The sequence below is a fragment of the Coturnix japonica genome, chromosome 12, assembly GCF_001577835.2.
Source record: "Coturnix japonica isolate 7356 chromosome 12, Coturnix japonica 2.1, whole genome shotgun sequence".
Classification (NCBI taxonomy): Eukaryota; Metazoa; Chordata; class Aves; order Galliformes; family Phasianidae; genus Coturnix; species Coturnix japonica.
In genome coordinates, this window is record NC_029527.1 from 9,445,254 (window position 1) to 9,458,247 (window position 12,994).

The 12,994-nt window shown below is 39.6% G+C and overlaps 1 protein-coding gene and 1 long non-coding RNA gene across 10 annotated transcripts in view; one reads left to right on the top strand and one right to left on the bottom strand.

Annotated features, from left to right (window-relative positions):
- Positions 1-6,122, bottom strand: part of CFAP20DC (CFAP20 domain containing) — a 57,926-nt gene extending 51,804 nt beyond the window's left edge. For 4 of the 9 annotated variants that reach the window (XM_015874922.2, XM_015874920.2, XM_015874921.2 and 1 more), the window contains exons 1-4: positions 5,858-6,120; positions 5,449-5,538; positions 1,549-1,637; positions 11-100 (exon numbers count right to left, since the gene is read on the bottom strand). In XM_015874922.2, coding sequence (XP_015730408.1) covers positions 11-100; positions 1,549-1,569 — 111 coding nt within the window. In that variant the 5' untranslated portion in view covers positions 1,570-1,637; positions 5,449-5,538; positions 5,858-6,120. Of the gene's footprint in view, positions 1-10; positions 101-1,548; positions 1,638-5,448; positions 5,539-5,857 lie in introns of all 9 variants that reach the window. The other 5 variants (XM_015874919.2, XM_015874917.2, XM_015874916.2 and 2 more) reach the window with 5 other exon arrangements.
- The window catches only part of LOC107319793, a 52,582-nt gene that overhangs the window by 31,789 nt on the left and 7,799 nt on the right, over positions 1-12,994 (top strand). The window contains exons 4-5 of the long non-coding RNA XR_001557943.2: positions 4,008-4,079; positions 7,293-7,354. This is a non-coding gene — a long non-coding RNA (uncharacterized LOC107319793). The remainder of the gene's footprint in view (positions 1-4,007; positions 4,080-7,292; positions 7,355-12,994) is intronic.

Genomic DNA, 12,994 nt, shown 5'->3' on the forward strand with positions numbered 1-12,994 from the left:
AAAAACTTACTTTCCATATGGCTGATGGATTGCCAAAAATCCTCCATTTTGCTCCTGGGTTTTTACCTTGAGCACTGAATATTTCAACAGATGGGCCACCCTATGGTAAAATGGTTTAAGGATGCATAATTGAATCAAACATTCAGCAGAGAATCTTCACTGATCAAGAATATAAGGACCAATCCCACCCCACAACGCTCTGTTACCATGGTCAGTATTAGTGATCAGACAAATGTATTAATAACAATATGCATATTTACTAGAGGATCTGGAGGATAAAAACTCCTTACTTTGAGGACGTGCTCTATTAGACATCAAACATTCTAACCACAAACATTTAGGGAAACAGGATATGGCTGCTCTTCTTAGGGCATTATCTGCTTCAATGTTTTTCACGTTACAAGTCATAGAAAATGTCTTCTGATGGACTCAGACTATGGTTTGATCAACATTTTTTATCAGTGCCTTTGACACAATCAATCTCTACAACTGTTGTCTCTCCCTTCTAACTCCTAGCTGTGTGTACTTCCCAATGCTCTTTATGCTCAGCTGCCCAAACAATCGTACAGAAGTTGGTATGAGCAAGAGCTGAGCAGTCTTGCCAACAAAATAAATGCTCAAATTATGCTTTCAGGGAACATCAACTCTGCACTGTCTATAAATTTCCATCCGTGCTCCCCTTTGGTGTCTGACAGCTAAACCCCAGTGACTAAATTTCCTAAGTTCTAAGGAGATTAAAAAAGGCATTCCATAAACAGCATCACTAAGATACATATCTTTATATTCATAATGGATGAAAAAAAGACCAAACTTAAAATATATGATAAACTATTGATGTGAATGTTATCCAACATATTTAAGGACTATAGGATCAAGCTGTCAGAAAGTTAGAAAAAACTGGTATCTGCCAACTCGTATATGTTTGTAGCAAATCTTTATAAACAAGTGGAGGTTTCTCCAAAATATAAACATACACATCTTGGTTATGTTGCAGCCCTTGTAGGCCCTGCTTCAGTTAAACTAACTGAATAGGACATAGAAAACTACCAGACATGACATGAGAGAATGTTGAATGTAACAGGTGGTGATGTAAGGAGCTGACAGAAGTTACTGACAGTGCAGTGATGGATGGCTGGATCTCATGGGTGGTTGAGAGAGTAATGCAAGAAGCTGATGAGGGAATATGAGGCATCTTTGGGGGACTACAGTCGTGCAGGGCAATGAAAATAAAGCTGAGACAGCCTATCTGACAGCATGGGAAATACCAGTTTGGGGTACAGACTGGATGGGAGGAGATGGACCCCCTCTGGCCCATAAGGAAAGAGGCAGAGAAAACATTGCTGCTGTCACTGTTGGTATCTATTCCAGACCTGGCAGCACCAGCAGCCACCCACTATTTCATAACATTTATAAAAACACTGAATAATTAAACATGACAAAACATTTCTGTATCTGGACCTTTTCTCTCCCCATAAATAATCCACTGTAATTGAGTTCTCTCAAAGATGAAATGAATGAGGGTACAAAATAAAACTGTTTCTGTTTTACCTGATATTGATTTTTGAACATTTTCCAGCTTTCACAGTGAAGCAAAAAAAAATACTTCAGGTTTTCTATCAGTAAAGACACACATCGCCCTGCAGATAAAAAAATACAAACTTTGTGTAGGATTTGACATGAAAAAGAATCCTAAAACAAAACACCAAAATTATTGTAGAGGATATGAATACTATTCTTAAATACTTTTCAAGAGAAGGCAATGTGTATCAACTGCATCAGAGGGCTACAGGGCTACCACAGTTAATACTTCTTTATACATTGAGTGCTTAACACTGCCTTTCCTTGCATTCCAAGTTAAAATACTCATTTCCTCATTAGCCATTATTTTTAACAACAAAGGATTCTTCATGCTTTAAAATTGTGTGAAAATAATCTCTCATACACATTTTTTTTTTTTTTAAATTATTCTTTATCATCTCGTTGGAAAACATCAGGACTCCATTTAGAGGGGTTCAATGTTTAATATAGGAAAATGGAATCAAGTTGCAACATAAACCACTCCATCCAGAGATCTCTGGCAGAGCCTTCTTAGACAAACAATCTTCTTTCAAACTCAGCGACCTGCTTTGAGGATGATTACTCTATGGCTCAAACCAAGCAGTTGCTTGGCTATTCTGAGAGCTGCTAATGTCAACAGGTGTTATGGGATGCCTGCAGTTGGAGAATCAGAGGAGTAGAAAGTGAAGGGATTGGTAAGGAAGCCTCCCACTTCTCTTTTTGATCATGCTGAGTATCTGCAATTTTACTTGTAGTTAGCAGAAAGTAAAGGGAACCTGAACATAAAAGTAAAGGGGCACTTGTCTGTCTTAAAGAACAGGTAGAACCACTCACAGGAAGCAACAGGCACTTTTGCTGTGGAAACAGAATGCTTGTTGACTTACAGAAAGTAGCATTTCACAAGACCATGCCTTTGGCTCATTTGATGTAACTTGGTTATGTGTATCGCTGCAGTTCAGCACAGAATACTTACAGAATCAGTTTCGATTTCTGGAGTTCTTTGGAGCCTGAGATAATTCCTTTTATAACATATCAAAACAATGATATACTGACCAAGACAATATAAGCATCGCTTCTTAAGAACAGTTTAGTTACAATGCTGAGCTCTCACAACCAGAAAGTGACAAAATGTTTATAGAATGACAACATGACAGACAAGTACAAATAAATTAGGAACTCAGCGACTTCATAAACAATGCCAACAATAGAGGAATTAGAGCAGCATTCTATGTTAAAAAGTGTATCACTGTTCACTTAGGAAATACAATGAAATCTGTTAATATTAAGCAGCATTCTGTTTTAACCAGGGGCAATTATTGTAAGCCTTAATGCTAAATGAAATATAAATGGAAAGAAAAATCAGAAATTAGAAACTTATTTCATGCTGCTGCCAGAAACATCAGTTCATTTTCAACCTTTTGATTAGGAAGAAAATGAAGTTTAGAAAACACGGTATTTGTGGCCTGCCTATCAATACCAGTAAGTATTATGACTGTGTTGCTTTAATAACATCTCCACACATCCAACAAATGAGTCGCAGCATTCTGCATTTTTATGATTTTTACCTAAAATTCCCAAATAAAATCTATTTTTTTTCTTTTAAGAATGACTACATTAAACTAAGAGCTTAGAAATGTGACAGTGCTTCTAAAGCAAGTATTCCTTCTGTATGTACTTATTTTGCATACATAGAAATTGTACTGGAGATCACTATTTACTTTTTTTTTTGCCTGCAGTCTTATCTTTGCAGTAACCTACAGGCCTTGGGCAAGCCCAAACTACTCAAAATTCCATTATCCATGTCTTAGTGAGAATTAATGACACTGTGCAACTGATCTTAGTGACCTACCGTTTTGCTTTGCTAGAGCTAAATGTGAAGGACTGCTGCTGAAGGGAAAGTGGGAAGTGTTGGCCTCCTAGGGTACAGATATTATTGTCTGAAGGAGGTACAAAGGAAGACACTGTTTTTCCTTGGAGCAAATCCTTTACATTGACTGTTGCTTTAAAAACCAGGTCTAGTTCTGCCAGGCATCACGCATCTAACATAACCCTCACATATCCTGCAGTTCTGCCATGCCTTATTATACCTCAGGGAAAAAACAATATACCAGGATTCCTCACATTTATTTAGGTGTAAGAGTCACTGCTTGTAATGTATAAAGTCTTAGGACTGAACAGAACAGCTTGTCTCTGAGGGATTACTACTAATATTATTGTGGTCAGAAATCTGCTGACTGTACTCATACCGTATATTTTGGAAGAAATATTAGCATGCATTATGAAGGGGCCAAGTTCCATCTTTCTTAGCACAGCACGTTTCAGGATGGAAGGCAGGGCAGGCAGCTGCACTGTACACAGACACTGCTGTATTTAGAATTATACAGAAGTTATGGAAAGTAATTCTTTATTTTCTTCATCGTTTTCTCATAATGTGTACCTGGTTTTCACAGAGCCCAATCCACCAACAGCACAGCATTCACAGTTTGGAAAGAAGATGCAAAGATCTTTATGTAAAGTCTAAGGTAGGTGGAAGCTGTGCTGATATATTGGGTTCAATGCTGTGCTAATACACTTTGCCTTTCAGCAGAGCTTATTAGCTTTGGCTTGACATCACACTAATTTATCTTCACATTGTATTGCATGGAAATAGTTCTTGGTTGGCTCTGAGCACAGGAAGAGCATATTTGCATTGGTAAAACACAATGGAGACGTGCAAATATTACAATAAGACCCTTATGCTGATACTTTTTAAGCAGAGGAAGCATGTGTCTGAATGGAAAAGTTCAGATGATCTGCTTAAGGTAGAGAACATGATCAAATAAACTTTCAGTGGATCACAGAAAGCTTAGAAATACATACGAAGAGGTAACAGTAAGTGTGTGGTAGTAAAAAGATTGATAGCTACTAAAAACATTAAGTCAATTATTTATGGTAAAAGTAATAACAGTGATAACATTAAAGATGTACTTTGATGATGCCTTAAACATGTTTTCTTATAGAAAACTACACTTAGAGAATGAGCTGGAAAACTGATATTACTTGAAATCCAGAGGGGTTGTTTTTGAAAGAAGGGGGACTATGTGGCATCTCAATATCAGTCTTCTACTTTTTGTGTATCTTTCAAATAAATAGGCTCTTAATGACAGATCTGTAGAATGCTGTGGTTCAGCAGCTCCGTGTGTTTCTTTCACAGGTCACAATTACTGAACCATGTGTGTTTGTCCAATTGGAAATAGGGGCTTTAAACATCAGCCAAAAACGATCAAGAACGTAGTTTATAAAGTTACGTGACAGTGAAATATATTTATCTTTGGAAGAACAGATTCCTATGAGGATTTACGTCATGAGGTCTTGGTCTGCACACTGACTTTGATAGTTTCACAATGTTTCCTATACCAAAAATGAAGCAGCAGCAATCCAAAGGGGGCCCCAAATCCTTTTATTCTTATGAACCACTTAGGATCTGGCAAAAAGAAAACTCTCATTTCTAGGGCATCTTTATATACATATCTTTGTCTTCTTCCAACACATTAAACAGACAGTAAATGCAAGCAGACCTTTGGGCTTCTTTATATTACTGATTGCTGAATAGTGCTGTAACCCAGGGCAGACATGGAGAGACTCATGGATATCACTCATGGAGACTACAAAGGTTTGAATACAAAGGACCTTTGCAGTCACAGCCAGTCCCTTGACTTAGAAGAGACCACATGCACAAGCATATGACCATATTTTTTCTGATCAGTGCCCCAGTATTGAAAAATTTATTTTTCTATTCCAAAGACAAAAGTGTAAGGCAGATTAAAGTGCACCCACCACTAGTCTGCACTGAAAGATGTCCCAAACCCACTGCTTTTGGCATGGAACAGGCTGCTAATCCATACAACTCACCATCACGGGCCCAAAGCCAGCGCTGATTTATGGCAGGCTGGGACACACCAGGGAGAGCAGTTCATCACTGGCGAAGGCTTTTAGCATCTTCTAGACAAACGAATTTCACATATTGAATATTTAAAGCTGTGTTTGCAACACCGCTATACATTTTCTCAACACACAACATAATAAACGGGGAGAAAGACCATTAATAAACTACACCAAGACTACCAGCGTCCCTACACCAGGAGCAACGACAGCTTTAAGGCACCAACCCCACACAGCCCGCTCCTTGTACCACAGCTGCACTGACGCCGTGCAGCTCCCCCTCTCCCCCGCCCCTCCGCCATGTCGGCCCTCCCACTCCTCCACCCCCAGCCGACAGGGGCCGGGGTCTCTCGGCTCGGGGAGCTCAGCTGGGTCTCACCTGGGCGAGGGCGGCTTGTGAGGACAGGCCGCGCCTACGGGGGAGGCGGGCGGCTGGGTGGGGAGGGAGAGTTTAAAATGGCGGCGGGCCGGGCTGTGGCCGTTGGCTGCGAGGAGCCGAGCGTTCTCGTTCGCTTCGGGCCGCTTAATCTATAAGACTAACTCTTGTGTTTTTTGAGGAGGATGTTGGAAGCCACAGCCGTGCCCCTGGTGTTTAATAGATTAATTAACTTATGGCTCTTCCAGTTAATAGTACATTAAGGACAGCCCCATTTAAAGTTTTTTGTCAAAAATAACATCTCTTGATGCCTTCAGAAACCTCTGGGAAGAAGGTGTCAGGAAACCACTTGGATGTAGGGTTATAGAACGAGGTGTTTGTAAAAGAATATCGTTGCTTGGAATGACTGCTCTTTTGGTTACAGCCTTTCTGAAGCTTTGCAGCCTTTAAACAAAAAAAATAATGGAGTGCCTTTTTCTTAAGGTGCGTCTTCATATTTCTATGCAGAATTTTTGTTGTGGACTCTTTAACCTGTCACAGTTGGATGAAGTGCGTGAAATTAAGGTGCTGAGCCACCAGTTTGTTGGGCAATGTCTCAGCACATCTTTGCCCTGTTCACAGGATCATAGGATGGCTCAGGCTGGGGGGGACCTTAAAGATCATGGAGCTCCAACCCCATGCCATGGGCTGGCTGCCCCCACCAGCTCAGGCTGCCCAGGGCCCCATCCATGGCCTTGAGCACCCCCAGCAATGGGCACCCCCAGCTCTGGGCAGCCGTGCCACTGCCTCACTGCCCTCTGAGTGCAGAATTTCTTCCTTAAACCTAACTTAAATCTCCCCTTTTAGTTTGAAGCCATTCCCCCTTGTCCTGTCACTGTCTTTCGTTCCATTGCTCCTGAAAGGTACTGTCAAGGAAGGGGTTAAATCATTCATAAGATTTATTTAGCTTTCTCATTTTACTTTGGGATTTTCAAAGAAATTGCATCTAGTGTAGCTTTGTCATATGCTGGATTAGACTGCTGAAAGTTCTTGGGTATTGGAGATAAGGAAAACAGTAATGCTAAAAGTGAGCTACAGGTTATTAAATAAAAGCAGCTAATAGAACAAGGACAAAATAAAGATAATAGCAAATGAAAGGTTAAAAACTTGAGAAGTTCTGTAGACAACAGAAACTGTTGTTCATTATATGTGGTGTTACCAGAAGTTGTCCTGAATTTTTTTCTATGCATTGTCATTAAACTTAGCTGTTCTATGACCTAGTTCTTGTGTACTCCAAGGTTTGATTTGAAAGCATGTTAATGTGGGAACACTATGAAACTAATGGTTAGAAAATCAGGAGGTTTGTTTTATTGACTTCTTTAAGGTCAAATCTTTACATCAGCTTCTGTTGTTGCTTGAGCTTCTGGGTTATGTGTTTTTCTTTGGCTACCTGTTTTAGGCCTCTGCACAGAGTACATCTGCTAAAGCCCTGGAAAGGCATGAGGAATGTTCAGCAAGTGGGTGAGTAATAATTTGGAGAAATCTGTGAGAACTCAGATATGTTTACCTTCAAATGCTACCCTTCAATTTCCCGAGTAGAAACCTGTACACATTATACTGTATTTCAGTGGACAGATTTTTACTGTGTCTTAGAGCAGTAAATTGGAACATACAGACAATTCTTACTGTAAATGCTCTAAACTCGAGGTGTGGTTAGATCTCCAGCCTTAAATTAAAATACCAAGATGTCAGTAGTGTCATGCTGGGAACTGAATTGATTTAATTTTGGATAGTGTTCAACATGCACTAGGTATTTGATGTGTGATATTAAACCCAGCCATTTTAAAAGGACCCCCACTGGCATGACTTGGCTTTGTATCAACAGGAATAATACTGTAATTTCCTTCATCCATTCATGACTTTTCCTTATTGCATACTGTTGCTCACACTTGGAGCAGCCTGCCAGCTGGTATATGCCAGGTGGCCTCCCTTCCCTCCTGTGTAAAGCTCCCTTTCACCTCTGATGACCATTTGCCAGCCTGATCTGAATTCTATTCTTCTATTATATACCTTTTTAGACAGTTGCTTTATATAGTAGTTCAGTCCCTTGTCTTTCGAGTTTATTCTGTAAAGCGCCATGTCACATTTTGGAAGCTGTATGCTAGTTAAGCTGAGGAAGGAGGTGCTGTGGCATTCTATGAAATTTTCTGTAAATCCTTCTTGCCATTCTTGACTTACAGAGAAGGGTCACGCTGTGTGCCTTGTGGCCTGCTTAGCCTTCACTTGGTAACAGCTGCCATGGAGCTGAGGCATATTTGCCCCAGTGTCAGGCCAGTCTTCGTTTCCTCTTAAGCCAATAACCTTCCTTACGCATGTTTGCCAAGGTTATGTCATGCAGGGTTATTTACCTGTGTAGTCACCATTGTATCTACACTGTTTGTGGATCTCTGAAAATATTCCAGCAGAGTGAACGTGTACTTTTCATTTTATCTAATTTTTGTTTCTACCTTCATCTTCTGATACAATTACTGTTAAAAAGTGAAATTCATTAATTAACTATTGTGGCTGTCTCTGAGTTTCTAGAACAGAATAATGGAATTTGAGAGAGAGAAACATATGCAATCTCTCCATTGGCCCATGGCTCATAGAAATGTGGAATAATGCCTTCAATTCAGAAAACAGCAATTTGGAGAAGACACTTGCTGGTTGTGTTCGAAGTGAGAACTGATTTTCCTGAGCCCCACAAATACTTCATCAACAGAGGTTTTGTATAAATCTCTATTTGAGGTCTGGGGAAAAGTTATGAAAAAACAAGCTGGGTTACTTTCTCTTGAGACTCACAAGATCAAACATTTGCCAGTTTTCCCTCCCCTCTCTACAGCCTTGTTCTTCAGGTTTGGAAGGTTTAGATGCTGCTGCAGGAGAGGTGGGAAGGCTGTGGAGCTGCTCCTCCTGTATGTGTCTTTTCTTTACAGCACAATGGATGGTGCTGAGATGAGATCAAAGGCTTTAGAATCCCACCTACACCAGACTGGTTCTGTTCATGAAGCATACAAAAAATGACATTAGTTCTGTGAAATAATTGTGCTGCACCACTCCAGAAAGCACTGAGTGCTCAGGAACTAAGACCTGAAAGTGGAAAATAGACTACTTATGTTTTGTCAGGCTTTATAAGAGTCTACTCCATGCAATCAGTTGGTCAGATTTCAGTTCAGAGCAGACTTTTAATCATGAAGATGAGTTTAATAAGGATACCAACCCAGTTACCCAGTGTTCCTGGATGTATGAAGGCGGTTAGCGTAGGGCTTGAAAGAGTTCATTTGTTCCTCTCTTTTGCTTTTCCGGGTTTTATGTGGGGGCAACTGGAATCTGTTTACAGCTGGAAAAAAATGGTTGCATATGGAAAAAAAAAAAAAGCAGTATGTTCCTTTACTCTGAGAACCATCAGCTTTGTGCTCTGTGTGTGTGTGTGTGTGTGTGTGCTAATGACCTCCATTCCTTCAGAGCAATTCATTAGTTACATAGCAGCAATGAAAGCGTACAAGAAAACTGACAATGTGCCGTGTTTTGCTCTTGTATTGAAGCCATTTGCATTTAACTTTGGCAGTTATATTGCAGTGAAGGAAGTTCTCCTTTCAGTTGCTAAAGTGCTTTATAGCAGTTATAGTCTTTAAACACCCCAAACTGTGCTGATGATGGCTATTTGTTTCAACTTTACAGTGTAAAAGGAGATTTTGTCTAATATCTTCTATATTTTGGTCACGCTTCTTTGATTCAGAGAGTTCTTCAAACAGCCTCTGGATGACCAGTAGAAACTTCAGATAGCGTAGCCACTTCTCTTTGTCCAGTAAAGCCATTACATTATAAGCTATTGATTTTTATAATACAATTAAGTTGTCAATGATTTCTTAAGTAATCGTTTTACATTTTTCTTATACACTCAGCACATTGTCTGTTCTAAGTCAGACCATAGCATTCTCAGTCTGGAATGAAACAATCTTCATGCTGTTCTCGGAATGAAACCATCTCCTTGCCAGTCTCAGCACTGCAAGAGGATTTCACCTCTGAAATGAACAAATGACCTTTGATCATGATGGGTATATACAATAAAATTTTTAAGCGCTGTAATTTGCCGCTGTTGGGACGTTCTTAAGACATACAGTTTATCATGCTTTAGTTTTAGTGACTTACACAGACAAGAATAAAAACTGCAATTTCACAAAAAGCTTCATGATTCAGGGTCAAAATAGACAGCTATCTGAACTCACAGAGGAATTTCCTCATCTCTTCATCACACAGATTTTACAATGAAGGAGGATACCATAGAGTATGTATGCTGAAGTAGAATGAAGCATTTGAAGGCAAGATAATGGTTATGGTGGGTGAAAACGGTCTATTCTATTCTGACATTTCTTGTATTCTTTTTCAGTGCCTTTATTTGTCCTGATGACTTGTTTTGGAGTTTTTTTTTTTTTTTTTTTCTGGTCGTCTTTCCAGTTTTTATTTTTATGGGCAAGATAGAAAAGAAGTCAATATGTAATTTGACATTGCTCATCCAACTTGTCAGATCCTTGTTCGGTGTCTTGACATTGTGGTTCCACATATTTCTTGTTCACATTGTTAGAGTATAAGGTTTTTCGCAGTACGTACCACATATAAATGTCTCTGCTGTGGTATCTCTTAAATGAATCTTTTTGAATTAATGTAGGGTTTTGAAGCAGTGCAAATACTTTTAAATGAAACTGTCTGTATCATTGCATTTCAGATAAACATAAAAACTCAAATATAGGTTTTGGGTATCGAGGGGTATTGCAGTTTTCATTGACTTCCTTGGGGTTGATGCACTGTATGCCATACAGCATTTTCTGTTTTGCCTGTATGGAATTCTTCTGTCAACAAAGAAAACTTAAAAACGACAGGTTTCCTGGAGTTTTTCTGCCTATAGTTCCTCTATTCAGTTTTTTCTGTCTTTTTGTGGCTGCCTTAAAACTACCACCCCACTTTTCTTTTTCTTCTGTATTTTCATATTCCCACATCTCCTGTCTCTTATCCCACATCTCAGCTGTTCTTTTTGTTTTCCGAAAGCTCATCTTCCCTCAGTGCGGATCTCCTGGATATTTTGAAGTCTCACTTAGCAGCCAGTCAGGGAAGGATGTGCTGTGGTTTGCCCAATGCAGGAGATGTGCTGAATGGACAGCCAGGAAATAATGCATATTAGTCTGAAAGAAAATGAACAGTGGCTTAATTCATCCCACCATTCATAAATGGCAGAACTAGTAACGTAGGTTCTTCTCTTAGCTGGGACCAAACATAAGACTTGTGTGGTTCAGGAGGTAACAGGCCCCACAAGGGGCACTGCGGTGTCTGAAACTGCGTTTATGGGTTTGATTCTTCATCGCTGTCATCAGCTTGAGAAGAGAGATTACTTTACCACGTCCTTCCCCTGACTGAACTTTTTGTTCTTGGATCTTACTGCTAAATATATCATTTTATTACTAAGACAGAATATACTGCATCTTGAATCTGCTCCTGGGTGGTTGCTGAGACAAATAGGGTTACTCAGGTCCAAGTGATGATGGAATCTGGTTTAGCTCAGCAGTGGCAAACATTGGAACTGATGTCAGATTTGCTACTAATAGAAATTTGGGTTGGCAGCCATGAAGGTGAACTTGGCTGGATAAAAAATACGGCACCTGGCATTTTTGCTTTCAGCAACTTGACTTTTTGGCCACTGCCCTGCACTGATTTAATAAAATACATTTAGGAAAAATCCACAGGGACATTTTTTATGAGATAACTCATTTTCTATAAAACAAAATACAATTGAACTCTTCTAGTTGGACTGTAGTAGTATGTGTGATCTGGCATGAATTAGGGAAATTAGAGAGAATGCTCATCAGAAAGAAGTTGCAGAGTGAGTAAAGAAGGATGTGGATGTCTTAGAAGTGCAGGAAATGCTAGAAAATTGACATTACAAATTTAAGAGCCAGTCGTGTGACTAATCTTATTTAATATGTTTTAAGTCTTGCAAAGATGTACATTCATAAAATATGGAGATGTTGGAACTCTGAATGTGAGCAACCTGTTTGGTTAGGAACAAGTATATAAAGTTGAGGCTTGGGGTAATCAGAATCAGATGAAATTCACTGGTGCGCAGTGCAAGGTTACACATTGGGAAACAAATAAGTTTCAAGCTCATGTATTGGAAACGACTGAGGAGAAAAAGAAGCGCGAAGCTAAAGAGCAATGTTGGCAAAGGGACAAATGAGTCTGAAACAGTCATGAATGCACTTCAGATTTGGAAACCGGAAGAACATTTTTAGTCATGAATGAAATTCTGAAGCAGCTTTCCAGTGCGAGGTTATAATCATTTTAGAGGTGAAGATAAATAAAAGGATTATTAAGATCTGATGTCTGGAATGAGCAGCACTGTAGTCTCTAGAAGGTGCTCTCTTCTTTTTTTTTTCTTAGGAGTAAAAGTCTTAAAACAATTCAGTGCCTTGCAAATTTCTCCCTTTCTTGGAGGTAATATGCTGATATCTTGTATAACTACAAAAAAAAAAAAAAAAAAAAAATTAAACCATATATAACTCTCTTTATTAAAGATATTAAAGATGCCTGATAATATTTTACCTAAAGATGCTGAGCTCTGCTTATCCCTGAAACCTTACATTGTGTTCTGCTGCTGATTCTTTGTATAACTGACATCAGCTTAACAGCTTCCTTTACATCCTGGCACATGTAATAGGTTGCATCTGTTTGCTCTCAGGAGGAGTTGGGATGTTTGGGAGTAACTGGTTAATACATTCACAGGGTTTTTTGTAGTGTGTGCCATCTCTGCAAAGACTGAAGATACTTTGCATCTGTTGACACCAGGGTGCCAGTGAGCAGAGATCACAGTGGGGAGAAAAGAACTAACCAGTACAAAATGCTTCCTTGCTCTTGGATCTTTTAAAACATTCTTTCTATGCTTCATTCCCATGCAAAGAGCCAGATCCTCATTTGTGGCTGTGCGTGAAGGTGGCATAAAGGCCCTATTTTATGCCGAGTGCCCTGAAGCTGTTCAATTTCTGCTGCAGTTCCCGGAGAAAGCTCCCCCCCTTCTGATTTGTGCCCACAGAGGCTGTTCTGACAGCTCGGGACTGCAGTGCATTCAGAGTG